The 25,364-nt window shown below is 36.9% G+C and overlaps 3 protein-coding genes across 5 annotated transcripts; 2 read left to right on the forward strand and 1 right to left on the reverse strand.

Annotated features, from left to right (window-relative positions):
* Nucleotides 1–2,123: 2,123 nt before the first annotated feature.
* On the forward strand, nt 2,124–4,274 carry LOC116265515 (pentatricopeptide repeat-containing protein At1g31920). Its single transcript, XM_031646177.2, has one exon. The coding sequence runs from the start codon at nt 2,418–2,420 to the stop codon at nt 4,221–4,223; it is 1,806 nt and encodes a 601-aa protein (XP_031502037.1). The 5' UTR covers nt 2,124–2,417; the 3' UTR covers nt 4,224–4,274.
* A 145-nt stretch (nt 4,275–4,419) lies between these two features.
* On the reverse strand, nt 4,420–15,229 carry LOC116265516 (phosphomevalonate kinase, peroxisomal). 2 transcript variants are annotated; one of them, XM_031646178.2, is made up of 11 exons: nt 15,028–15,229; nt 14,674–14,814; nt 13,342–13,492; nt 12,185–12,282; nt 9,298–9,410; nt 9,132–9,184; nt 8,650–9,048; nt 7,663–7,767; nt 7,068–7,295; nt 5,761–5,883; nt 4,420–4,879 (listed from the first exon to the last, which is right to left on the reverse strand). In XM_031646178.2, the coding sequence occupies exons 2-11, from the start codon at nt 14,679–14,681 to the stop codon at nt 4,604–4,606; spliced, it is 1,554 nt and encodes a 517-aa protein (XP_031502038.1). In that variant the 5' UTR covers nt 14,682–14,814; nt 15,028–15,229; the 3' UTR covers nt 4,420–4,603. The 2 variants fall into 2 exon arrangements, with proteins under 2 accessions (XP_031502038.1, XP_031502039.1); XM_031646179.1 differs by lacking the exon at nt 15,028–15,229 and adding an exon at nt 14,883–15,021.
* Nucleotides 15,230–21,157: 5,928 nt separating this feature from the next.
* LOC116266010 (uncharacterized) lies at nt 21,158–22,110 on the forward strand. 2 transcript variants are annotated; one of them, XM_031647051.2, is made up of 2 exons: nt 21,190–21,456; nt 21,549–22,110. In XM_031647051.2, exons 1-2 carry the CDS (start codon nt 21,326–21,328, stop codon nt 21,967–21,969), a joined length of 552 nt encoding a protein of 183 aa, XP_031502911.1. In that variant the 5' UTR covers nt 21,190–21,325; the 3' UTR covers nt 21,970–22,110. The 2 variants fall into 2 exon arrangements, with proteins under 2 accessions (XP_031502910.1, XP_031502911.1); XM_031647050.2 differs by having other exon boundaries at nt 21,158–22,110.
* The last annotated feature ends 3,254 nt before the right edge of the window (nt 22,111–25,364 follow it).

Here is a 25,364-nt window from a genome sequence, read left to right on the forward strand (position 1 = left end):
GAGATTTTAAGTTTAGTTGTTTGCCACTTAGTTGGCAAACTCACGACTTGGACTCGGATCCACTGATGACTGAGTCACTGGATTAGGAAGTTGACTTGGTGACTCGGCTGGATTAGGTTATAGTTCTTATAGTGCATTTTTTCTATAAATAGATGAAGAATGTAAGCCTGTTGAGACTTTATGTTTGACTTCTTTATCAACTAAAACTGAAAAACATGTGATATGAGTATTTGTATACATTGTTGAACCTTGTGATATTTCACAATTCAAAAAATGACCAACTTCAGTATTCAACAATGCACGAACAAAAAGAAAAATTGCAATTATCTGATGATTCCCAACTGACTCGAGCGACTTACAACTCAGATTGGCCAGTTTACCAACTATGGTTTGCTAAAATCCCTTCATCGATATATTACAAGAGTTGGAGTACTGGAACTGGATGGGCTACGGCTAACAGGGGAAACGCTACAATTTGATTTTGGTGCAGACTAAACTTTTCTTGTTTTAGTTTAGCATCAGAACAAAACTGTACCAGTCAGGACAACTTTCTTTCTCAGTTGCTGCTAGAGGCGCAAAAACTGAGTAAGATCAACCCCGGGCCTACGCTCCCAGTTAGTGCTTCACAAACTGAACCTTAAAAAGTTTTGCTACCGTTCTCCAGATGGTTCGATTGCTCAGGAAACATGAGAGTTAACGACGGTCGAATGGCAGGATCCAGAAGTTTTTGTAAGAGGCCATGCTTTATGAGAAATTTAAGGGAAGTGGCTACCATTTTACCCAAACTTCAGGGCAATTATTCAAACACGCTTTGTAGTCAATAATCAATCAAGCATGTCGTATCATGTGGCATGAGGATGCACAGCCATAAGCCATAAAGACTGGAAGCCATAAATATTCTAACTCAAATATTGCCAATCGTAATCTGTCACTTCTAATATTTATTAGTTTTTAGATCATTTTTAACAGCATGTGGATGAGCATACGAATTCTGTGTATGAATAAGTTAAAATATCAAAGAGGTTTTGCAAGAAAAAACCATGTTTCATGTTTAGTAGCTGTTCATATGCGTAACTTTGTGAAATAAATCTGAAAGATCTGTCACTTGAAAATTTACAAACAAAGGGATAGATTGCAGGATGATGTTAAAGAGGTATTCGGGAAAAGGTTTATAAAACAAACCTGTGTCAAAGCTATGATAATTGACGTCACTAACTTCACCGCTTATTTTTACGAAACTGATGACAACATTTCCGTTCTTCCTGAAACGATGAAAGGCATTTTAAGGAGGAAAGTTTTCCATGGAATCAGTAGTTGGGGTGTGGGCGACTGCCCACCCCAGCCTATGTAAAAGTTTTATCATGATGATGCTGGGCTCAGGGCTAGTCATATGGTGCCCACACCAGACCCAAGCCAGTGTCCCTTAGTTGTACATGTGCTCAATCCATTGTAATAATAAGATTGGATCAGCACCCTTCAGCTCAAACTTTTTGGCTCTACTACCGCATGGGTTAAAAAAGAAAAATGATGGTTTTCAAATAAAAGTGAGCCTTCACAAATTTCCCATCCACTGTAATTCTTAAAAAGAAAGAAAAGAAATCTTTTCTGAAAGTGAAAAATTGGGTTCACCCAGATCTCGAAGAACTCTGAAACCTGAGAGCAGAGAAAAGGGAGAAGGTTTTAGTCCTTCTTCGAACGGCTTCCGGCTTTAAATGAAAAACATAACGCCTCCGACCTTAAGAAAACAAGCAGAAGAACACAGGTCTTCATGTTTCCTAACCTGCCGTGATCTAACTTGGAGCCTTCACGTGGCCGTCAACAAAAGAGATGCGCGCATTAAAACAATAAAAATACGATGTCTTTTCAGAAATTATAGCTAAACAGAGTCCTAACTCCTAAGTGGAAATTTGGCTCTCCAGTTCCTCGTGGCATCGTAGGAGTTTACATATTTTCCAATAGACCAAAGACAAGGACAGTTCTGTCATTGCAACGGGAATTTCAGGACGTGGCGGTATACAATTTACGTGCATAGATTTCCTAGCCATAATCCTATCCATCCAAAATTCCATCCTTTTCTTACTAACTGTTCCTTTTATTTTTAATTTTTTCATGGCTGCGCTGTCTCCATTAAGTTTATGGCTCTCCAAGGACAGCAACCCGACGCAGATTCCCAGACCGAGGCTGAGCGACCAACCATTGTTTGATTCAAGGCCATTTTAATCATTCTTCAAGTCTTCAGCAAAACAAAAGAGATTGAGTTTTTCAACTATTCTCATTCCGAGCAGTCCCCCGTCACGGAGCTTCAATTTTGCTGCAATCGAGGATGATGGTAATGCCAGTTTCTGCAACTGTGATGATGATGTTGATAATCGTAGTCCGTGGCTAATGCTTATGGCGAACTGTTGTTGATTGGTATCATGGGATCGCTAGTTCTGAGTCAGACTCATTTCTGCAATCCCCTAGAAAGCGGGGGCTTAATGGCAGAGCTTAAAGTAAAAGAACAGGAGTGCTTTTCATTGCTGAAAAAATGCGCCACAATGGATGAATTCAAGCATTTGCATGCTCAAAGTGTCAAACTTGGGCTCGACCAGGATGTTCGCCGGGCAGGAGACCTTGTCGCAGCCTGTGCTCTCTCCGTTTGGGGCAGCATGGACTATGCACGCTCAATTTTTGACAGAACTGATAATCCAAATCCATTCATTTGGAACACCATGATCAGAGGATATGTGGAGAAAGGTGAGCCAGAGGAGGCCCTTCTTTTGTTTAGAGACATGACTGAAGCAGATGCAAGTGTAGATAATTTTACTTTTCCATTTGTTCTCAAGGGCTGTGCTCATCTATCTGCTCTAAAGGAAGGGATTCAAGTTCATGGGTTGATTCTTAAACTAGATTTTGGTTCCGATCTTTTTATACAGAACAGCTTGATCAGTATGTATGGCAGATGTGGGGAGGTCATGTCATGTCGCCAAGTCTTTGATCTTATGCCTCTTAAAAATGTTGCATCTTGGAGTGCCGTCATATCAGCTTACACCAAGATGGGTCTCTACAGTAAGGCGCTCAGGCTGTTTGAAGAAATGCAGATTGGAGGATGGAAGGCTGATGTGAGCACGTTGGTTAGTATGTTATCCGTGTGTGCTCACTTGAATGCACTTGATTTGGGAAGATGCATCCATGGTGCTGCAGTTAGGAACTTAGTTCAGTTCAACGTCATAGTCTACACTTCCCTGATTGATATGTACGTGAAATGTGGTTGTTTGCAAAAGGGATTGCAGCTGTTCAACAAGATGTCCAAAATAAAGAACTTGCACACTTACAGTGTGATGATTTCTGGTCTTGCCCTTCATGGTCGTGGCAAAGAGGCATTGGACATCTTCTTTGATATGTTAGCAGCAGGAGTTGATCCAGATGAAACAGTCTACACAAGTGTTCTGAGTGCCTGCAGTCATTCAGGACTTGTGGATGAAGGCCTTCATTGTTTTGACAAGATGAGGGTTCAACACAAAATTGTTCCCACAATGCAGCATTATGTTTGCCTTGTTGATCTGCTTGGACGTGCTGGGATGCTTGATGAAGCACATGAAGTCATACAAAGGATGCCAATGTTGCCAAATGATGTCGTCTGGCGATGCTTGCTAAGTGCTTGTCGAGTTCATCACAATGCTGCAATTGGAGAACTGGCCGGCAGAAAGCTTTTCGAATTAGACCAACAATGTGTTGGCGATTATGTGCTTCTATCAAATATATATGCGCAAGCTCAAAGATGGGATGATATGGCAGCAGTGCGGAAGATGATGGTGCAGAAATGCCTGATCCAAGTACCAGGATTCAGCGTTCTAGAAGTGAACAAGATATTGCACAAGTTCGTCTCTCAGGACAAGTCACACCCCCAAAGCGATGAAATATACGAAACGTTGCATCAGATAGGTTGGCAGTTAAAGTTTGAAGGTTACAGGCCAGACACATCTGAGATATTGTTTGACGTAGATGAGGAGGAAAAACAAAGACTACTCGCTGGTCACAGCCAAAAGCTTGCAATTGCCTTTGCTCTTATCAGCACGACCTCTGGACCAATAAGGATCACAAAGAATCTTCGAATGTGTAACGATTGCCATCTGACTACAGCATTGATCTCTAAGATTTTCAAGAGAGAGATTATCGTCAGAGATCGCAACCGGTTTCACCATTTTAAAGAAGGTGTATGTTCCTGTAAGAACTATTGGTAAACCAGAGCGCTACTTATCAGGAAACAGCAGCAGCATTCCTTAACTGCTCTAGCACTTGTTTCAGGTCGGACTAGTGGACACAGTTCCGACCACAGAACAAAGTGGCAACCTGGATTACAACTCCAGACCACTAGTTCATTTTTGTACGATTCTTTTGCCCATAGTCAACTTCTGGATTTTTTGGAAATACCCTGAGTTTCCAACACAGATGAACCACGTAAATGGCTTCTTATTAGATTGCACATACCATAGTACAAAAATTGTCTGCTGTTCATACCTAAATCGTACAAAAATTGTCTGCAACTCATACCTAAATAGTGGAAAAATGGTCTTCTATACCAATACGCAAGTGGCCTCACTTTTGATCACACGATACATGGTTACTCTAAACGAACCGATGAAATAGCTGAAGAGAGATCTTTTTCTTTTTCTCGAGGATCCACACTTTCCAGGCGAACACCTTGGGCGTCTTCCCTCACCAGCATGGGCAGAACACCTAGTGAAGTCCAGGCTTGACTAACATTGGATCTGGCTGACTCCCTTAAAGTGATGGCAAATACTGCATCAAATCCGCCGGCTCCAGGAACTCCTGCTAAGAGAACTCCTTCCATTTCCATGGTAGCATCCAAAAGCCTAGTCTGTGATTCAGGCTCAATCTGCACAAGCCAATAATGTTAAAACTGCTGCTAGCAAAAAGTAATGCTCTCATGTTCCATCAAAGCATACTGTATACTTTAAAGTTTGCCGATTTATGTCCTGCCTAAAGGCGGTGAAATTCTAAAAATAACAGAGATAATAGATCCTCATCATAAATCTCTTCGGGGTGTCCAAGAGTTGTTTTCTACATGACTTTCGCACATCAAATAGTCTTGGTAGGAATGTCAGATGCCATCATTATAGATTAATAATATACAATTACATTGGGCTTTTATAAGGATGATCCATGAGAAATATTGTCTTCTCCTCCAAATTGCAAATCGTATTTGTGCATGTAAATTATTGTACATATAGGGGTCATTTGGCAATTGGAACAGTAGCATACAATCCATGTATCTGCCCAAAGATTGAAGGTCAACAAGTTTATTTAAATATTAAGCAACTCCTGCATTTGAAAAATCAAAGGGTGGTGAGAAAATAATAGTGCATAGTAAAAGAAGTCTGCATCCAATCATTTTGACGATTGCATGACCAAATGTGCCCCTGGACAGACACGAACAATATTGTCTCTCTTGGACCAATAAACAACTATTGAAGTATATTTTTTTTCATTTTACTATAGATTCAGCTTGAACATGGGAGAGTTCGGATCAAGAATGCTTAGTCACAATCAAGCGAAGCTATAATTCAAGATTGACCTCATCAAGACATGAGATTGAGCATTTCATCAGCACCTACGCACTGGATAGATGCATCTTTGCAAAAGTAGGAGATCATTATAAGCAAGTGGCATTCATCAGTTTTTCTTCCCTGAATAAGAACGCGGAAGGTACCAACAGACTAAAGAAACAAATGGGTCAAAATTTAATGAACCACTCACAGGAACACAAGCTGCCTTTCCCATCTCCTGCATAAGTGATCTTATTTCAAGCATGGTACTCCGTGATCCTAGCAACCCTTTTGTGATTCCCTCCTGGAAGGAGTTAGCAGCTTGCTCCATCCACTAATAAAATCAATAAAAACATTTAATTATCAACACAGAAAAGATATGTAAAGAAATTGGACAAACGGTAACATAAACCTAAGAACAGGATACCAGAATTTTTTTCCCTTTTCCACTTTCAAGTTCAAGGCAAATCTTACTTTATGATGGAAATACTCCTTTCCTTGGCATTCAGTTTTTTAATTCTTCAAACATTTTGGTCAAGATTCTGAGATAAATACAAGGTTTTGTCCACCATATCCCATGGTTCTACAAGATCTCTGAAGTCCTTAGTTAAATCATTTCTGAAATTTAATTTATTTTTCCTCGTCTTCATGTTTTACGTTACATCCTGGATTATGTCTGTATATACATGTTATACACAAAAGAAGAATATGTGCAAATGCATACAAGCACAAAAGGGCCTTGTTTTAGTTGTCACATTCTAAGTGCTTCGAGAAAAGTGAAGGCTCAAATTTTAGGGCCCGCCAGTGGAGTTCCCACCCAGCCATAAGAAGAGGGAATGCCCTCACAGAGCAGCGCTCTTTCCTAGCAGCTTTTGACGCCCAGCAGGGAGCCTACAAATGCTATGACTGCCTAAAACTACAACTCCTTCACAACCTTTATTATCTCATTTACAAAAAGGCAAAGAAAAATATTTATAATCCAAAAGGTGGAATTAAGCTTGGGCAATTCAGTAAAAAATTTTGAACAACATCTCAGAAGACCAGGACAAGCTCAGGCTCTCAATCAGACATTATAAAGTCCGCTAGAGAAAGCAAAAGTTATTCATAAAATAAAAGTCAAATTATGACCTTAATAAGAAAAGTTTACTGATTTGTGAAGCATACTTGTGTAATAGTATTTATTACATTTTAACAATTGAGAGTGGTCCACCAAAGGATGGGGTTTAGCACTTAGGGGAGGACATATTGTTCGATTTTAAAGTTTTTCATGAAATTATGGTTCTGGAGAATAGTTGAAGTTAAGAAGGAGGTCAATAATTCTGCCTTGGTTATAACAGACCTGCAACAAACTGGTACGTTCTCAAACACATACTTGTTGATATTTAGTAACTCATATATCAGATAGAGAAAAGAAACAAACTTAAACCATCACTGCCCGCTTTGACCTTCATTTATTTGATCATATGAGGTTGTGAAAAAAGGAAATGTAGAAGAAATCAGATATTTTTCCTACATCACCTTATCAGATGCACATGTGCTGCAACTGCTCAGCACCATGTTATATGCCTCCCATTGTTCTTCAGCAAATTTACTCAAGATTTTAAGTTGTGCTTCAAGCCTTGAATTTGCCTCTGCTAGTCTTTTCCATAATTCTAGTGAACTTTGTGGATTGGATCGTTTCCACTTGTTCACTGCACCCACCATGGATGGAGTTGAGGATCCTCCAGTTCCAGGTTCCCCAAGTATCTGCAAAGATAAAACAGTAAACTTTAACAAACTACTAAATAGTACTTCTCAGTTCCAGATGTGTTAGAATCGCTTGAGGTCAAGACTCTTCACCACAAAGTCATGCTCCACACTGATGCAAACCTCATATCTAGATACAAATGGGCACACAAAAAGCATCTTTCTTTGTCTTACAGTGACAGCATTTATTACCAAAAATATGAATTAGCACCCAGAAAATACTCTATCCATTTTCCACAGGATATTTCTAGTAAGTCCAAAGAACACGATCTGCTAAGATAAGTAGGATGAAAGTAAAAGCTAAATTTCGGCTTCAAGCTCCAATGATTAAGTATCCTTCAAGACAAAAGATCGGGAAGAAACTCACAAGTGTCATCAATGGAGGCAATGAGAAGTGAGCATTTTCATGGTCCCACTTGCTCTTCAGGATACATGCCATTTTCTCTTGCAATGTCATTCCTTTGACATCCTCCTGCATTTCCATAGATAAATGATAATATACAACTCCATTAATATTGTCCACATGATGCACCATTCCAACAAAGAATGTATACTTTAACACCAAAAGCTAAAATGGAAGTATATGATTCAAACAGATGTCACATAGAAATCAAAGATGTAAAAGGACATAAAACATTTGTTCAGAATCTTCAGATTGATTGTTAAATTTAATTAAACCAGATGTGCAATTCTGCAGCATGCTAATACTGTAAAACCCTGAAGAATATAGCTGATCTTATACTGCTTAAAGAAACCTTTGGAGAAGAATTTTCTGCTGGAAATCTGAAACTATCAGTACTAAATGAGATTTTTTTTTTTGACAATTCGTACATCAAACCTTGTAAGCTTCACAATATTGCCAGTTGACAGATAATTTCTGCCGGCCGATTAACCATCCCTTTTAATAGATTAAACTATTCAATTCAATTAAGCAACAAAGTCCAAATGAACTCTCTTGTTGATATATTAGAGGCTCAAAAGGGGTATCTAAATTGGGAAAAATAAGGCCATTGTAAATTAACTTCAGATAAAAATTGCCTTTTCATTGGTTACAAAACCTTAAGACCAAATTCCTAAGGAAATGTAGACTTAATGTGCAATAAGTTGCATCCATCTTACTTGGATGCCTTCTAGCATTCAGTTGCATTTGAAATACTAAGATCAAAATCTTATTTGTTTCCAGCACAGCGGACGCTAACTTTTAGTTGCTCTTATTAATTTTTCGTAATGAATTGAAAGATATCAAATTAAGCTTCATAGCAACACTTAAATATATCATATATGCCATTGGTTTATGTACTTCAATGCACATGGAAATTCATGTGTCAAATATGAGAAGGAGAGAGAGAGAAACCTGAGCCACAGCAAGAATTTCTGGAGAAAACCGAACATAATGCTGGCTACCATAGACTGCAGCACTGACATCAAAACCACTGCCAACCTTCCCTTGGGCTATACAGTGTGCAGTTTGTGCTACAGCATGTATAACATCTAAGTCAGCACTCAGCTTCTCTGCTTCTAAATCTTTACATGAAACTGAGAGTTTGACCACCCCAAGATAATGAAGAACTGATGCAACTACAGCAGTAGTCATTGCTGCTGAAGATCCTAAACCAGTTTTTGCAACTTCTGGCTTGCATGTATTGTCTTCTGCTGCTTTTCCATTAGCAAGACCCAAGTTAAAGGTAATTGGCGAGAAAGGTGGAAGAGAAACCAATGTCTCTGGTGTCAAGGGCAGCCCGTGTGCTACAATCTGAAATGTACCAAAGTCTAGGTGATAAGATGCATAACAAGTAGAAATCATAACTAAAAAGAAACCTAGTATTGCAAAGATACCTGATTCCTGTAGGAGTAAAAATCATTACAACCTAGTATTGTGACATCAAGACCTACATGAAAGGTCAATATCATCTTCAGAGTTCAAGAATCAGATGATTAGGAGGTTGCATGACATGACTAGACAGTGTTAAGGGGAATGACAATAATCATTTTCACGTATTACCTTTTAGCAATAGCCTTCTCAATGTTTCTTTGCCAGGCTCATCACTAAATGTTGCTTTAGCAGCAGCCACTGCATACTGGAGTGCATATTCCACAAATGGATTGCTTTTTTCCCTGTAACAAAACAAATTTGTCAAATCAAACAGCATGCCACATTTTTATTAGTTATGTGATATACGGATGAGATCCGAAACAATAAACTTGAAAATAGCAAGTCAATTTAAGAGTAGAACGATTTAAAAAGTGCACGCTTTTCCCAACTACCTTTAATTGCTCACAAATGTGAAACATGTACAGTTTACACCACCAGGGAAGTTGACTTTGAAGAACTACAACTGCTGTTACATAAGACGGTAGCATGAAGTGATACTTTTAAATGGATAAAGTGGCCTGATTTGTGAATTTTTTTAATCACAAGCTATATCCACCTAAACTAAGTGCAGCAGAGAACCTCTCCTGAAAAGGAAAATAGCAATTATGACTGATTTGGTAAAAGCAACTAAGAAATGCACCGTTAAAATGCAAAAAAGGGTTTATTAAGCACAAAAATGGTCTTATTTTTCATATAAATAAATAATAACATTCTAAGACCTCTTGGACAGGAGCAATTTATGTAAAAACATAGAGCCGCCTTAGCCAATAAATGAAGATCAGTCCAGAACCAAGGATCACTAATCCACCAACTCGGAACTCATATTACTCAGTACACTACTTGAACAATTATGCTCCTTCAACGACAAAAGTTGAAATAATTCCGTACTTATTGTAGCTGGTGCACCACTGCCAGTTGAGAAGGTGCAACCATGACAAAATTCAGGATACAGATCCAGTGCCTTGACAATAAGAAACATTTTACTGAAACACGCTTGAACATGTATAGTTGACCAAAGCAGGGTTTACACCAAGAGAATACTCACACAATGCATATTAGTTGCTGACCCAATCAGAGGATTTAGAAGAACACTTGCAAATGACATGAATCTCTAGAAAGGGCACGTAATTACATTACGTTATTCATAAATAACTTTTAGCTTTTCACAACACATCAGTCACTTGTGTTTCAAGACTTTGTTTCAAATTGCAAAATTTTCTGTCTTCACATGGTTTTGGTGAGAAATATTTTATACAGAATTAGAATAATAGGCATTAAAAATTTTAAGATACTAAACAAAAAATGTATATGTAAATCTTCCAGTATTCAGAATTTCAGATAATGCATTCTTAATTCGATTCAATTTATCAATTCCCTTCCAGCCTGGAGGTTTAATCCTTGCGCTATACCTAAGGCCCTAAACCATCTTACACTAGCACGTAGCATATTTATATTTGTCACTTGCATCAATGAAAATATCCTTGAAGCATTGGAAGTTCTAAAATGAAATTAATTTCACAACCTTTTTCAAAAGATTCCACATGCTTCAGACTTTCGGCACAGGGGTAATTAAACCCTTCGCTATGTCCATGTTGCAAGGATGCAGGTGCAGGTTATATATATATATATATATATATATATATATATATATATATATATATATATATATATATATATATATATATATATATATATATATATATATATATATATATATATATATATTAGTTCAGTAGCCTACACAGACCAGGGAAAGTTAGTTTAGTCACCCATGGAGATAGACCAAAGATCCGGGGGCAGGAAAAAAAGAATAAAGGAAAGTCAGCTCTGATTGGCTAAGAGACAATAAAGGTAAGGAAAAGCTCTTGAAGAAGTTGCATCCCTAGATGTACTTATCGTACAAGGAGCATCTACACCTACACCAAAGAAGACAAGTATATGTGTGTGTGTGAGAGAGAGTGAGAGTGTGAGAGGGAGAGAGAGAGAGAGAAATAAGTAACGTGATTTTATCATGCCCTATACTTTTAAGGGTCTTTTTGGAGATATGCAGAAGAGATCCGTGTGTATAAGAATATAAATTGACATAAAAATCATGTTCTGTGGGCATATTTGATGAACTTCAGAAGCCAAAAGAGACCAATTTTGAAATCTTATTTACACATCAAAAAGTATCATTTTTTGTAAACATACTGTTTCGAATGTAAATATCACATCCATCAGATAGATTATATAAAAAATGTATGTGCCTGGCTGAACATATACTCTCTCTCTTTGTGTGTATATATATATATACCTAACAAAAAAAATGATGAGTAGAGCAATGGATTGTGAGTTTATGACTTACTTAACAATAGCAAACCCTAGTCAGAGTCATGTCTAATATGCATAAATGTAGTAGACTGCACTAATCATAGTTGACAATGGAATTTGGTGAGTCCAAGCAGAACAGCACCCACAGCAGTCACGACATTGTTGCAGCGACCTCCTTAAAGTGCTTGTGTGACATACTTTTTACCACAATATAGATTATGCAGATACAGAAGCTTGGTAACAGCAAGAGATAGTTCATGTAAACAAAAACTTGCAAAACATCAAATAGCAATCGGCAGCAAAGCCAAAAAATAAACTTTTGTAAAACAGAAGAAAATTGTGACAAACATTGTACACCATTCCATATGCAAAGACACTAAACAATACAATCTATATCTTGTTCAGAACTAGACATTTACGGTTCCTTGTAAGTGTTCCATCCATCAACCGCCAAGAAAGGTAAGAATATTTGGATACTTTATTTGCATTCTTGGATATCCAGAGTGGCACACAGAATCAGGTGCAAATGGAAAGAGGTATAACTCAATCAGATTTGGTTCATGATTGTGGCTAAACAATAAACAGAGATTGATAAGTATTTAACAATATATAGAATGACACAACATTGTAGATCACCATAACATATTTATTTTGTCATTGTAAATAAGAAAGACATGCATTCACACACAAAGACATACACACTTGCCTTGGAGAGTCAATCTGAAGAGCCAAGTTCTTTAGGGATAACTTATACATTGCTTCTCTAGATAGTTGGGGTGATGTTACCTTTACATCTATCCACACCTGATAGAAATAACCATATAAGGCCAAGATGATAAGCATTTGAAGAGCCTCTCCAAAAATTACAGGTTATTACTTCAGGCATGAAGATAAACAAATATGGAAGCAAACAAATATTATACTTCACCAAACAATAAGGAAAAGATTTACTCTCTCACTAAACAATATGGAAAGTGTTTATTCCCTTATAAATGCATATTTTAAGAGATTTGCTGTATAGCACAAAATGCCTGTTGCACTTTGACATTATATTCTTTAAATACTGCCCATTATGGCAGATTGCAAATCATCTAAAAAGTATAATGATTATATCATCCTTCAAATAAAAGAAATATCGAATGAAGTTCATAAAAAAACAGAAATATATATGGCATGTTTCTTTATTCACAACTACTTTATTATCTATCAAGGACTTTCTAGATTCTGATTTTACCAACAGTATTTTGCCACTTCATATGCTATTCATCACAAAATAACTCTACCAAAAGTCAGATTCAGAACTTTGAGCTGCACCTGTCTATGTGCAAAATAATATGGTCGCTTTATCTAACCTTTCTTTCTTTTAACTTGCAGGTGACTTTAGAAGATTTCTTGCCCTTTTGGTTGTAATTTTTTATAATAATTCAGATATATGAACCGTGGATTTTTTTTTTCTTTTTTAAAGCTTCTGGCATTTAATTATGTGTAATCATCACAAGCAAGTAACCTAGAGGTTTACACTCAAGCCCTATTGATTTGAGCTTTCAACATATTGAAATGATTCTTTCAGCTTACTATAGACTAGAAAGATCATTTTTAGGTGGTCTTACTTTATAGCACTGACTGAAGTGTTATGTATTAGGAGAAACAGGGCAACATCAATAGGTTTTACGTGTGGTATATGTTGATACTCTAGGATTACATATTTGGTAATATCCAACAGTTGAGGTTCAAGAATTACTACAAAGAGTCTTACAACCACATAGTATTAGTTTATCGGAATAGCCATACTATAAGAGTAGCTTTATAAAAAAAAAAAAAGCTTCTTTGAAAAATTCAAACTAACAAAGAGAAGATACCTACCCACGCCCAGGTCTCATCTTTTATTTCTTCATACAAAGGTTTTATAATTGCATAGAAACGTGATCCTGTGGTCAACACTAAGCCAGGATTTGGCCTCTCCAGCAGAAGGTATCCACCTGCTATCAGCACCTTTCCTGGGGCAGATGCTACTCTGTTTGTAGAAGAGAAGAGGCACCAATTTATGTACGGAAACAATATATTGACAATGCATGTGATCTATATGTCTATTCATAAACATTTGACTGTGTGTTATCTGTAAAGTGAAATACATGTTTGTGAGCATACATATTGTGTGGAGAAACATTTGCTACAAGTGATTGTATATGCAATCCAGTCGTGCTATTTGGTTTCTTTTTCCTTTTTTGTTAATCAATCCTGTGATTTGTTAGTGGAGTTTAGCTTTTAAATCTCTGGAATGCTACATATGTCAATGTTCTTTTTCTTTTTGTGATTTAAAATCAATGGCTAAAAACGATAAATTCTCTAAGACTGAATGTGTGTGTGTGTGTGTGTGGTGCCCAACATTGCTTTGACTTACTTTTCTTTTGTAAAAGGCCATGAGTGAGAGTTCCACACTTTTATAAAGGAAAAATGAGTGGGGGCATGGTGGGCGTCATTGTTGTAGGCATAATTTAGTTTCCCGTACATGTGTATGGTGTGTTCAGGACAGTCATGTGTAGTGTGTGCGCCCCTGCATAAGAGAGTGAGAGAGAGACAGACAGAGTCTATCTGATAACATTACTGGCCTCCCAACAAGAAGTTAGGCAGGCAAGAAAGTAACAGGTCATAAACACTCATCAAAGGATGGACAGAAGATAGGAAATAGAATCACTAGTAGCTGGTTGAAGCCTTTTAAGTAGAGAAAGGTCATCACAATGAACTCTAGTGTCAAGCTTTCTGACGTCAACTTTCCCTTGTAGCATCATTCCTTGCTTTCCATACGTACCACCTGAGTCCTGAACAACCACATTCACCATAATATACCAACTTTTGAATTAAATTACCCATCTTTGCGAGACATCCAATACGAATCAACCACAGAATCTTGGTTAAATTAGATTTTTTTGTGGTCTCATAAATGAGTACAAACCTGCGGAGATTAGAAAAGAAAAGGAATATCCATTTCTTTGTCAAGGAAGAACCCCGTGGAAACCAGACGCTGGCGAATCAAGTACCCAACATACTATCATAAGAAGGGGAGGATGATGCATTTCAATAATATTAAGGATTTGCTGGAAATGCATGGACTGTGAAATTGGCGACCCCCAAAAAAAGATCGCAGGTGCATAAACCAAGAAGAAGGATGAATGCATTTGTTAAAAACCAACTCACATTGCCATTGCTGAGAAACGTCGTAAGCGGCGGCCTTTGTTTATTGCCTTAACAAAACCTTAATTCTTCAATTGGAGCAACCTCATTCCTCGACATTTTAAGGAGAAACCTCATTCCTCAATCGACGTTAAAGAAACGAGTCTGAAAGGGAAAAACAAAGATTGAGTAAATGTTTTAACCAGAGAATGAGAACCCAAAACATGCTTTACCAACGAAATTAGCCCTAAAATGAAACCACAGTGAGATCTTCAGGTGGCGCTGTCAGCGTCGGCAGTCCACACAAACAAATTGATGCCAAGAGAAAAAAGAAGAAGAATAAGAGAAGTCAAAGGACGCCTGAAGAAAATGGTTCACCTTCAGCAAGAAGTGCCCTCTTTCTGATCTGGGTAAGATTAAATATATATAAGCGATTCAATATCCTCGACTACGGAAGATCAGGATACGCCAATATAGGAAAATCCTGCCCCGTGGAGGATGAAATATTCGCTGTGATTTCCAGAACACGGGAACATCATAGAAGGGAGAGAGCTTCGTTAAATGCATAATGATCAATGAACCGGATCCTGAATCAGACTCGGACGACAATAAACTGGAAAAGAGGACTCATGAAAACCATCAACATATAAATATATTTGTCACAATTTTTTTGCTTGTAACTTTTCATTTTAGTACAAACTTATGGTAAAGATTGGGCGTGATTGACAGTCTCGAATATCATAAACGCCAAATTTCACCATTACTATATAAATTTGATGATTTGTAACTTTTAGTGTGTGACCAAAACCTCAAATTCTGATCTCAAATCCGAGGTAACCAAAATGCCTCGGATTTCTTTTATATGGGATCCACTGTGTAAACAAACACTAGATTTTTACCAATATAAGAAGACTAGAGATTCTCCCTTTTTATATGGGATCCACTTTATAAAAAAACACCGGATTTTACCAGTATAAGAAGACTAGAGATTCTCAAATCCTCATATTTGAGGTTGGATTTTGAGAAAAGGGTGGGATCAAATTTTAAATTCATGGATCTGAAATTCTTAATAATCTCAAATCACCTCATTCTCATATCTGAGGCTACAAATAAGAGAGTGAGTTGTGTGCACCCCTCAGTGCACGCAGGATATGTACACCGAAGAGGAGTTGGTATATTTTTAAAATTATTTAAAATAAATATCCTTTTTAGTCTTTCAGCTTGTTTCATTTACCTTTTCTATCTTTACAAAAAGTCCTCTTTTCTATATTAACCACGAGCATTTTAATCATTAAGTATGTTGAGCACTGATACATACAACCAGGCCAGAAAAATTGGAGAAGCACTTGTTTAAAAATACTAAAATCTAGTGACATACTTAATATATATATATATATAAGATTCTCATTTAAAAATAAAGAAATTTTTTTTTAAGAAACAGGTGTGGGCAACTGCCCACATCAGTCACAATGTGACTACGCCATTGGCCCGATCACAGACCGCTTTTGGGTAACTTGATAGCGAGCACCATGTGTCCACTTGCACCATTTCATGAGCCAAACAATTCATCTGGGTCAATTGCTAACCTCTCCAAATCAAAGCATTTATGGAGCCAACACCTAGTTGGGCTCAAAGCTGGCTGAATTGCCAGCCCTTCCAAATCAAAGCTTTTATGAAGCCAATACCTAACTGGGTCCAAAGCTGCCACAAGCACATGCCTCTCTATGTTGTTCACAAGGTAACAAAGAGTCTCTCTTTCCATCGTTCCACATGTGGTCGGTTCATTTGTTACAAACAATTGCAAAGGCACTCAAACAGATGATAAAATATCACATCTTTGATTATGATACTTGGAGGTGTTTGATTGGTGAGGACATTCTCTAATTGGCAGAGGGAGTGTACGAATATTTTCCCACACTTTTGGCAAACTTTCTAAGGTTTTCTGTTTGTTTCTTTTGTTGGCTCTCTATTTTCCTATGTTGTTCTAAAAAACTTGAAAGAGTGCTGGTTGGGAGTTGTAAATGTGGAGATGCAAGAAGTGTAATGAGTTATTTGGAATTCATTGTTCATATCTATAATGGCCTTTCATTGAACTATTGAGTTTTTTTCACATGCCACTTTACATGTTTGATTGAAATCATACCAAAATCCAAAGTTTGTGTTGGCATGCTGTTCTCCTTTGCAGATGTTGGTGCTACTATTTGCATTCATGCAGCTGAAATTTTCTGTCCTATCTGAGATTCATACTAATAATAAATTTTCAACTACTTTCTATCCAACTCCACTGGCTTGCATTGAGTTATTTCTCCTGTCTTAGAGCATTTCTGTTGAATTTCATTTTCATTGAATGGTTCTTGATACTGAAGGCAGGGAGTCGCCTTGGTCCCACCTCAAATTTAAAAAAAAAAAAAAAAATTACGTGTACATTTCAGAAAATTTTATTTGTCCTATATAAAAATTTTGAAAAATGATATTTCGGCCGGTGTCAAAATTTATAAACTTTAATTTGGCCCTCCTCATGAAATGTTTTTGGCTCCGCCCCTTGAAATTGCAAATCTTTGTACAACATCATGCAGTTACTTTTATTTTCCCTTGAGATTTATTTTGAAACTTTTATGCATTGATCTTGCATTCCAATACCGTTTCTATTTTTTCTCTTCCTTTTATCCATTAATTAAGAATAGATGCATAGCTCCTATAAGTGCTGAATTTTTAGTTCCCCAAAACATCCAAATCATTTTAAATTAAAACTAAAATGCACAAGAAATCAATTTTCAAAACAGCTATACTTCTCAAAACTATTAAGTATTGTCATCCGCAAACTTCCAACCACCAACACTTAAATAATAAATCAGAATTCATCTTCAATGACAATGTTTCATGAAAGTACAAAACTCTGTGGGATCCCAAAATCTTTAAATTTATAAAATCCAATTCACGAAATAGATGGGTAGTATCATATCATCATGACAGAACATCAACCTTGTCACCCATCTCTTCTATTCACAATCACCTAAAGAGAGAATGAATTCGAACTGCTAAGAGCCAGGTTGGGATCCACTAATAGAATCATTAAAAAATCTATCACTTAAAATGTTTAAGATGAAGCTTGCTGCCCGAGATTACCCTTTTTTTTTTCCTTCCATGACTTCCCTTTCACATGCTTGAAATCTGAACCACTTAAATATTTCTATAGAATTTGTGCCACTAAAAGCTCTTTCTTTTTTCTTTTAAGAAGGGATGGACAAACATGTTTGAAATTGATTTTGGAACAGAAAAAGGAAAGATAAAAGATAGGAACATTGAGGTTGGATTTATGAATGTTAATGTATTGCCATATTCAACTCTTTGTGTTTTTTCTTTTGCTTTAGTGCCTAGGAATAACCTTCTGAATTGTGGTAGAAAATATAGCCCCCTTCTGTCCAGTGGTGTAGCCACATGTGGGCTCCTGTGGGCAGTTGACCACACCAGCTCTTTAAAATTCCTTTATTTTTGCATTGGCAAATTCAATATTTACTTTTATGCATATATATGTGCCTTTCCAGATATAAATGTTTTTAAACAGGTGCCCCTCTAGTGAATTTTTCTGGCTCTGTCACTTGCTTCTATCTAACATCTAAAGAATTTATAATGAGGACGACTTGGGGAAAGGAAATCTACAATAGTGTTCTTGTTGAAAATATCATGATTTTCATGGCAAAATTTTTCGAAAGCTGATTAATGCAGAGGGAAGCATCTTCTTTTCAAGATCACTTGTTTTCGAAAAGCTTGTTCCTGCCATTGTTTTAATGAAAAGCAAATGTGCGGTTTCTATTCTGTCCATATCCTTTGATGTTTCTGCATTTTTTTAAACTCCAAAACTTTCTTAAGCTTTTTCTGATAAGACACCACAAATTTTAAACCAGCACGTCTGTTTCTCTTTGTGAAGATCATCGTGAAAAAGTTCCATTACCAGTTCAAGAATCTCTCTTTGTCATGCTTCTGTAATTAGTTGGTTTCGATCAGCGGAAGGAAAGAGAGAACAGAGAAAGGTCGTCATGGTGTGTATTAGGTCCGCGCTTAGGGGGGCGGCAGGGGTCATGGCTTCCACTTGGATTTTAAAAAATCAAAATTTTACTTATAAGTTTTAAAAAATTTGGTTTAAATTGTATAAAAATTTGAAAAATTATATTTCGGCCCTTGTTAAAATCTTAAAACTATAATTCAGTTCCTGTGACGAAAATTTCCTAGTTCCGGCCACGGTTCCAAATGTTTGTGAGAACAGCAAAAGCCGGTTTGATGTTCCTAATAAGACTGCAACACAAGGATTATTATAGGCATTGAGGTGAAGATTTCCCAATCCCAACTTTGATGTTAACACACCCCATTATTGAGCTATTTCATAGTGTTGTTCATAGCGGTGGGGTGCTGATCCACCCATATTTTTCAATGCACCGGCCGCATTAATTATTTGGCCTTGAAAGGAGGTCGTATCACATGCATAAATGTCAAACAGATCATGATTTTCTTAGATTTAGCAGTTTTTTTAGTATGTAATTAAACTCACTTCTTTTAAAAGAAGGGGGATGTTTTTGTAATTAAAAAAATATATTATTTATAGTTATTTCTTCTTCTTTTTTCATTTTTATCTTATCAAAAACTTGTTTTGAGAGGTACTTTTGTCATTAACCATACTGACACATAAAATTTTATGCACGAATATGACGCCAGCTTTGGTTTTTGTGTGCTCAGGGAAGATGTGTCACCTGCTGGTGCCCCAAATAGTTGGCAAACCCATGATTGAAACTCATATAGGCCCAAGATTGAGTCATCTGGTTAGATGAGTTGATTCAGCGATGCACTTGGGTTAGGTCCTAAACTTTTATAGTGCATTTTTTTTCTATAAATAAATAAAAAAAATAAGTCTGTCAAGACTTAATGTTTGATTTTTGTATCAATTAAAATGAAATAACATGTGATATGAATATTTATATATATATATAGTAAAGATTGTGATATTTCACATTTCAAACAATAACAAACTTTATTATTTAGCAGGGCACAACAAAAAAACATGTAATTTAGGGATGATCCTAGCTGACTCGACGATCACGAACCATGACTCAATAAATAGATGATCCTAACTGACTCAAACAACTCAGGACTCAGATGGGCGAGTTTGCCAACTATAGTGCCCTACAAAGCCACCTCCCTAGAGTTTCCCTGTCGTCTCTTGGAACATATAACATGTTCAGGTTTTCAATAATTAACATATATCAAAGAATTCCAATCTTTGGGATGCCGGATTTTTGCCAGATGACTGCAAGAACAACATACATTAAAAACATTATAAAATTATTGTTTTGTCATGAATTATTGCTACGCGCTTGTAGCAACTGTTATTAATTTTATATATATATAAGCGGATGGAGTTTTAAAATGTAAATGACCTCACGCTGGCATCTGAAAGACAGAGTCGCAAGAAAGGTGCTGCTTTACATGCAGGAACGTTTATTATCATAATTTTTTTTTGCTTCTCGGGTTTGCCAACCACGAAGTCTGGTCAAGCTCTTAGCAAATCAAGAATTCTTGAGGTTTTATTTTCTTGCTCGTCACATGCCGTCGCTCCTTCCATAAATCCCATGTCCTATTATATTTCAAACAATTCTGTAGACTTTTGGCGAATTTCGATATATTTTATGTCTGGTTTTCCTCCTTATTCATCTCTAAGTTGTTGGCTATTAGCACCTCTATCCCTAGCTTCCACCTACTCAGTTATTATTTACTTCATCTTTTTATTGTATTTCCACTACAAAAAAAAAATTACTTTTGAATAAGGAGGCCTCATTTGTTTAATTTGTTGCATTTATGGTGCCTCCCCATAGTGCAGGACTCAGAAAATTAATGTCCCTTGAGCTTCGAGGACAAGCTACGGAGTGGTTGGGACTTGATACAAGGACCTGGGTCTTCATCTTAATACTTTTTCCTTCATACATCATGTAGTTATGAACGATATTTTGAAATTTAACGTTATTTAAAAAGGCATTTCTTACATTACATACAAAAACTTTTTTTTTTTCAAGGCAAATAATGATACATATATGATTCATCGTACCAAGGTGTGATTAACGCATTGGTGAAAGTCTAGTCATCAGTTTGATTCTCATTGGTGCTCCTACGACAACAGGTGTTCTACTCTTTACCCACTTTCTACTCTCGATCTAATCTCGAATCAACTCTAGACCCTGAAAGAAGGGAAAAATTAAGTCCTTTGAGAATAACTCCCCCAAACAAAGAATGGTATAAGTTTAATTTTCAACTAGTTAAGATTGAAACGAAGATTTTCCCTTGAAAAAATTACTTATTAGTGTGGATCGGGATCAGTTTGGAAGACTTTGACTTTGTGTTAGAACAATGTTCTAGAACGCATTGCAATTGACCGCTGGAGTTATTGATTGCTATTGACTGCAGACGATTAAAGGACTAACTAAACCCAAGCTGCCCTGTCTTCTAGAACTACAGTCATGACCAGATGGCCCGAGAAGCTCGTCTCTTTAATTAGTCCATCCGTTCACACGTTTCTCTTGAAGAAAAGAGCCGTTGCCTTTGCCTTCTTACACGCATATCTGATACAACAATCTGTCTTTCTCTCTCTAAAAGATGATGTTCTGTGGAAGGGCTTCCGTTGCAGATTGTGATGAAGAGGTGGGGGAGAGCTACCAGTCGCTCCCCAAGAAATCAACCAAGAGGCGCAAGAACCCCTTCTCTTCCAGAGGGCTGGACAAGTTTTCCAGCGTCTCCAATGAGCTCCATTCCAAGGCGCAGAAGGTCTTGTCTCAGCTGGGTGCAGCACAGACTGATAACATCCTCATCAGGTTTGCTTACTCCAGTTCTAATGGATGGACTCCTGTTGTGGTCAGGCTCAAGAAAGCGGCACCAGAAGGTGGCAGCGCCATGGCCAAGCCACGTGAAGATCGACAGAAAAGGAGCCTGCGAGCTTCTGCCATGAAACCAGCCAAGCCTGCTCAGAAGGCAGCTGGGTCTGTGCTGAAGGCCGATACCAACAATGGGGGAGGGAGGCATGGGGAAGGTTCAGAGGGGAAAGAGAAGACGGGTGCGGGTCTCCGCCAGAGGTTGGCTGCTCGGTTTGGGCTCAGGCAGGTTGATTGCTGGCCTTTGGCGCTGGTGGTGCTCTTGGTCTGCCTGCTTGTGTTTGGCAGGTTGGCTGCTGTAGTTTGCACCACCATTTGGCTGTATTTTTTGGCTTCCTTCTTTGCAGCCGATTCCAAGCAACATGCAACCAATGGTAGGAAAAGAAACATGGGATGCTCAACGTGCTGAATGGTAATCTCTTGTTGCAGCTGCTTAATTGCCATAGGAGACGCTCCTTGCCTGTGTTTTCTTCCTTTCTTCCTTAAAGACCGATGTAATATTCCTTCTGTTATGTTGTGATCTTATGAAAGTTTCAACTTTCTGGTCTCTTCTGTTTGGCTTGAAACTTGAAAGAACCAAATTGAGTTTTTTTGCCTGTTTGGCTCTAGTTTATCTGCCTTTTCAAACGGTTTCTCATCAAGTTCACTACAGAGATTGAATATGAACTTGATCGCGGAGGCATATGGGTGCACTTACTGTTTTGAGTGAGAGGGAAGTTCATCCCGTTCGCCCGAAACAAGGCCTAAAGGCCTTCCTATTCCCTCTGTCTTTGGGGTCCTGAGTTGTTTGAAGGTGCACCTTAATGTTTAAAAGCTACTGCAAACTGAGAAATATGCAGATGTACAATCCTTCTTCTAATGCACAAAAAAAATATGCAGCTTACAAGAATATACACAAATGGCTAGATTGGTCTGTTTTAAGACACTTTAAGTTGAATTGAAGGCGTTCAGCGGCAACAAAACTGAGGATGCAAATGAGTTAGTCTGATTGTAAGTTTCTTCATTCCTTCTTTTATCCGTGGATTCAGCCTGGACATAACTCATCAGTGCATTTTAGATGCCCTGGAACTGACATTGTTTGCAACCCTCCTCAAGATTGAAGCAATGGAAAGATCTGTGCCTGGCAGATGACACGGTCTGCTACCAGAAGAGCGGTTTCTCTGTTATTCAGAGAAGAAGGAGGAGGTCTGTAGTGGAGCTCAAGAAATGATGAACTTGGTAAAAGGATTCCTTTATCTTTGAATTATTTTGGGTGTTTGATTGGGAAACCCAACGTATTTATTCATTTGAAAACAAGCAATGAGTCCAGGAAGTGTTCTGCACGTTCAAGGCACAAAGCATCTAGGACCTGATCAAGTGTCGGAAAATCTTAAACACTCTTCTCGAGATTACATTTGCACCCCTCTTTAGCCAAGTGTGAGTTCTTTACGCGGACAAATATAGTTTATTTTATCTGTGCATTAGATTGAACATGAAATTTAATTTAATATGTATTGGTTTTTCTTAAATTTAAAACTTCTCATATTAATGTTACTTAATCACAAAGTTCTTATTTTGCCACTGTTTTTCTTTATTTTGCTTACCCTTAGAGTTCATGGCTGCTTTGAGACTTATTTGAGTACACTCATCAACTAAAGTGTTGTTATGTTATGCGATGTTTATAAAAAGTAACACTTACGTAATTGATCTAACAATGTGCCTTTTACATGTCTGTCCATCTTATAGGGATGTTAATATATCAGATCGATTTGGATCAGATATCTTATCAAACCACCTGAAAAAATTAAATATGGAAAAGAAAATAATGTTTGATTTAAGAAATGAGATAAGAAGTTAAGAAATGACATATGATCAAATTCGGACTTAGATAAACATAAATGTCTTATCCGATTCCGACTCAGACTCTAGTGAAATTTACTTTTAAATAAATATGATATACCCAACGGTCATTATATTTTGAAATTCAGTCAGATTAGGACATTTCATATCCTAATCTTAAAATCAAATTTTGGATTCAGACTCAGACTTTTTTTTTTTTGTAGGTATTTCAATTTGAATTCGAATCTAAATATATAAATATAAAAAAAACAAATATTATTAAGAGTATATCTAATTTAAATTCAATTGACAAAATTTACTAGTCATCTCACCACCAATGGTGGAGCCAACCTCGTTATATATGTGTCGTACTAATACATGAATTTTCATGTCACAGTATAGTTAATGATTAAAATACCTTTAATTCGTATTGAAAAAAACTTTTTGTAAAGACAAAAAATGAAAATAAAAAAAATAAAAATATTATAAAAGACATTTCTTTTTAACAAATTACCAAAATATCCTTCCTTCCCATGCGCATGGCGCACGCAACTTTTAATGTGTCGGTGTGGACCTAAAAAAATCTGTCCTAAACATGTCGTTTCGTATTCGTATTAGCTAACGTGAATGAAACAACTCATGGAAGCGTTTGCTTAATTTGCTTCAATTTTTCAGCCAATTAAATTCGAACTTGGCTTGACACGCAAAGAGTTCAATCTTTACTGCTCCTCCTTATGTTGATTCGAACGCAAAAAATGAAATTTAAACCTCTCGGTAATTTAAATCGCTCACTCATTAACGAGTCATTAGAGCATGTATAAATTGGAAGGACAGAACTTATGAACATAAGATGTTTTCTCTCCTATTCGAATTTATCCCGTATCTTGCTCGCCGTGTTGGGTGATTAGTAACGATTAGAAGCGCAACGAGCAAGAGAATTACAACCCACCACTTAGAAGAGTAAACTTTCTTTCCTTCTTCTTTCCTTTTTAAGCCCCATTTGATGTCAAGGTGAAATTTAGAGCGTTAAAGTTACCATGAAAAAAAATTTATGGTAAAAAGTCAGATCTTAGAGGGTTCGACTTTTTTTGCGCAGGTAAAATTAACTTGTTCCATCTAATTTACCAGAGTTTTTTTTTTTTATGATTTGAAAAGAAAAAGTCATACAAAAACTTGCAGTAAAATTTATGTACATCAAACATGTCCTAAAAGTTGGAGCAATATAAAATAATTAATAGTGAGATAATGTCAAGGGCGTCTGATGAGATAGGTGTGCCTCGTGATATTCGCTTGACTTTAGATCATCTTTCCCAATCATCATTCGGGAGCTAGAAAAATTGGCTGATCGGCATTTGTTAGAAACATTTATACTATATTATATATATATATATATATATATATATATATATATATAATATTGAATTTACCAATGTAAAAATAAAAAAATAAAAATAAAAAGCTGGTGTGTCGCTACACCATTGGTCACGCTAAGCTTCTGGTGAAGAACTGACTCGAGCTCGAGCTGGCTTGACTTATTGTGCTGTCTTACTTAGGAGTTTTGGTTTCAACGCCAAAATGGTTAGAAATCAAGACAATCGGTCGCTTTTTTTTTTTTGTAAGTCCTCAATGGGTGTTTGGTGGCACTTCAAATCCAAGTTTTGGAGGCAAAACTTGTGTTTGCCTTCAAAACCAGGTTGATGGAGTGTCTATGTGCCATCAAAATTGGGTTTGAGGAAAACCTAATTTTGACAAGGTCTGGATTTTGTAAAAAGAAAAAAGAAAAAAAATAAAAACCTGGTTTCCATGTAAATAATTCAAAAACCATGTTTTGGACGTGTCACCGAAAAAAAATAAAAAAGTTTTACAACTCAATGAAAAACTTGTTTAAAGGAAGGTGTCATCCAAACGCCCCCTCAAGGTTTTTCATAATCTTTAAATAAGACACTAAATTTTTTTGGGTGTCATACAACTTTCTCTTTCTCTCTC

This window comes from Nymphaea colorata, chromosome 12 (genome assembly GCF_008831285.2).
Source record: "Nymphaea colorata isolate Beijing-Zhang1983 chromosome 12, ASM883128v2, whole genome shotgun sequence".
NCBI classification, from domain to species: domain Eukaryota; kingdom Viridiplantae; phylum Streptophyta; class Magnoliopsida; order Nymphaeales; family Nymphaeaceae; genus Nymphaea; species Nymphaea colorata.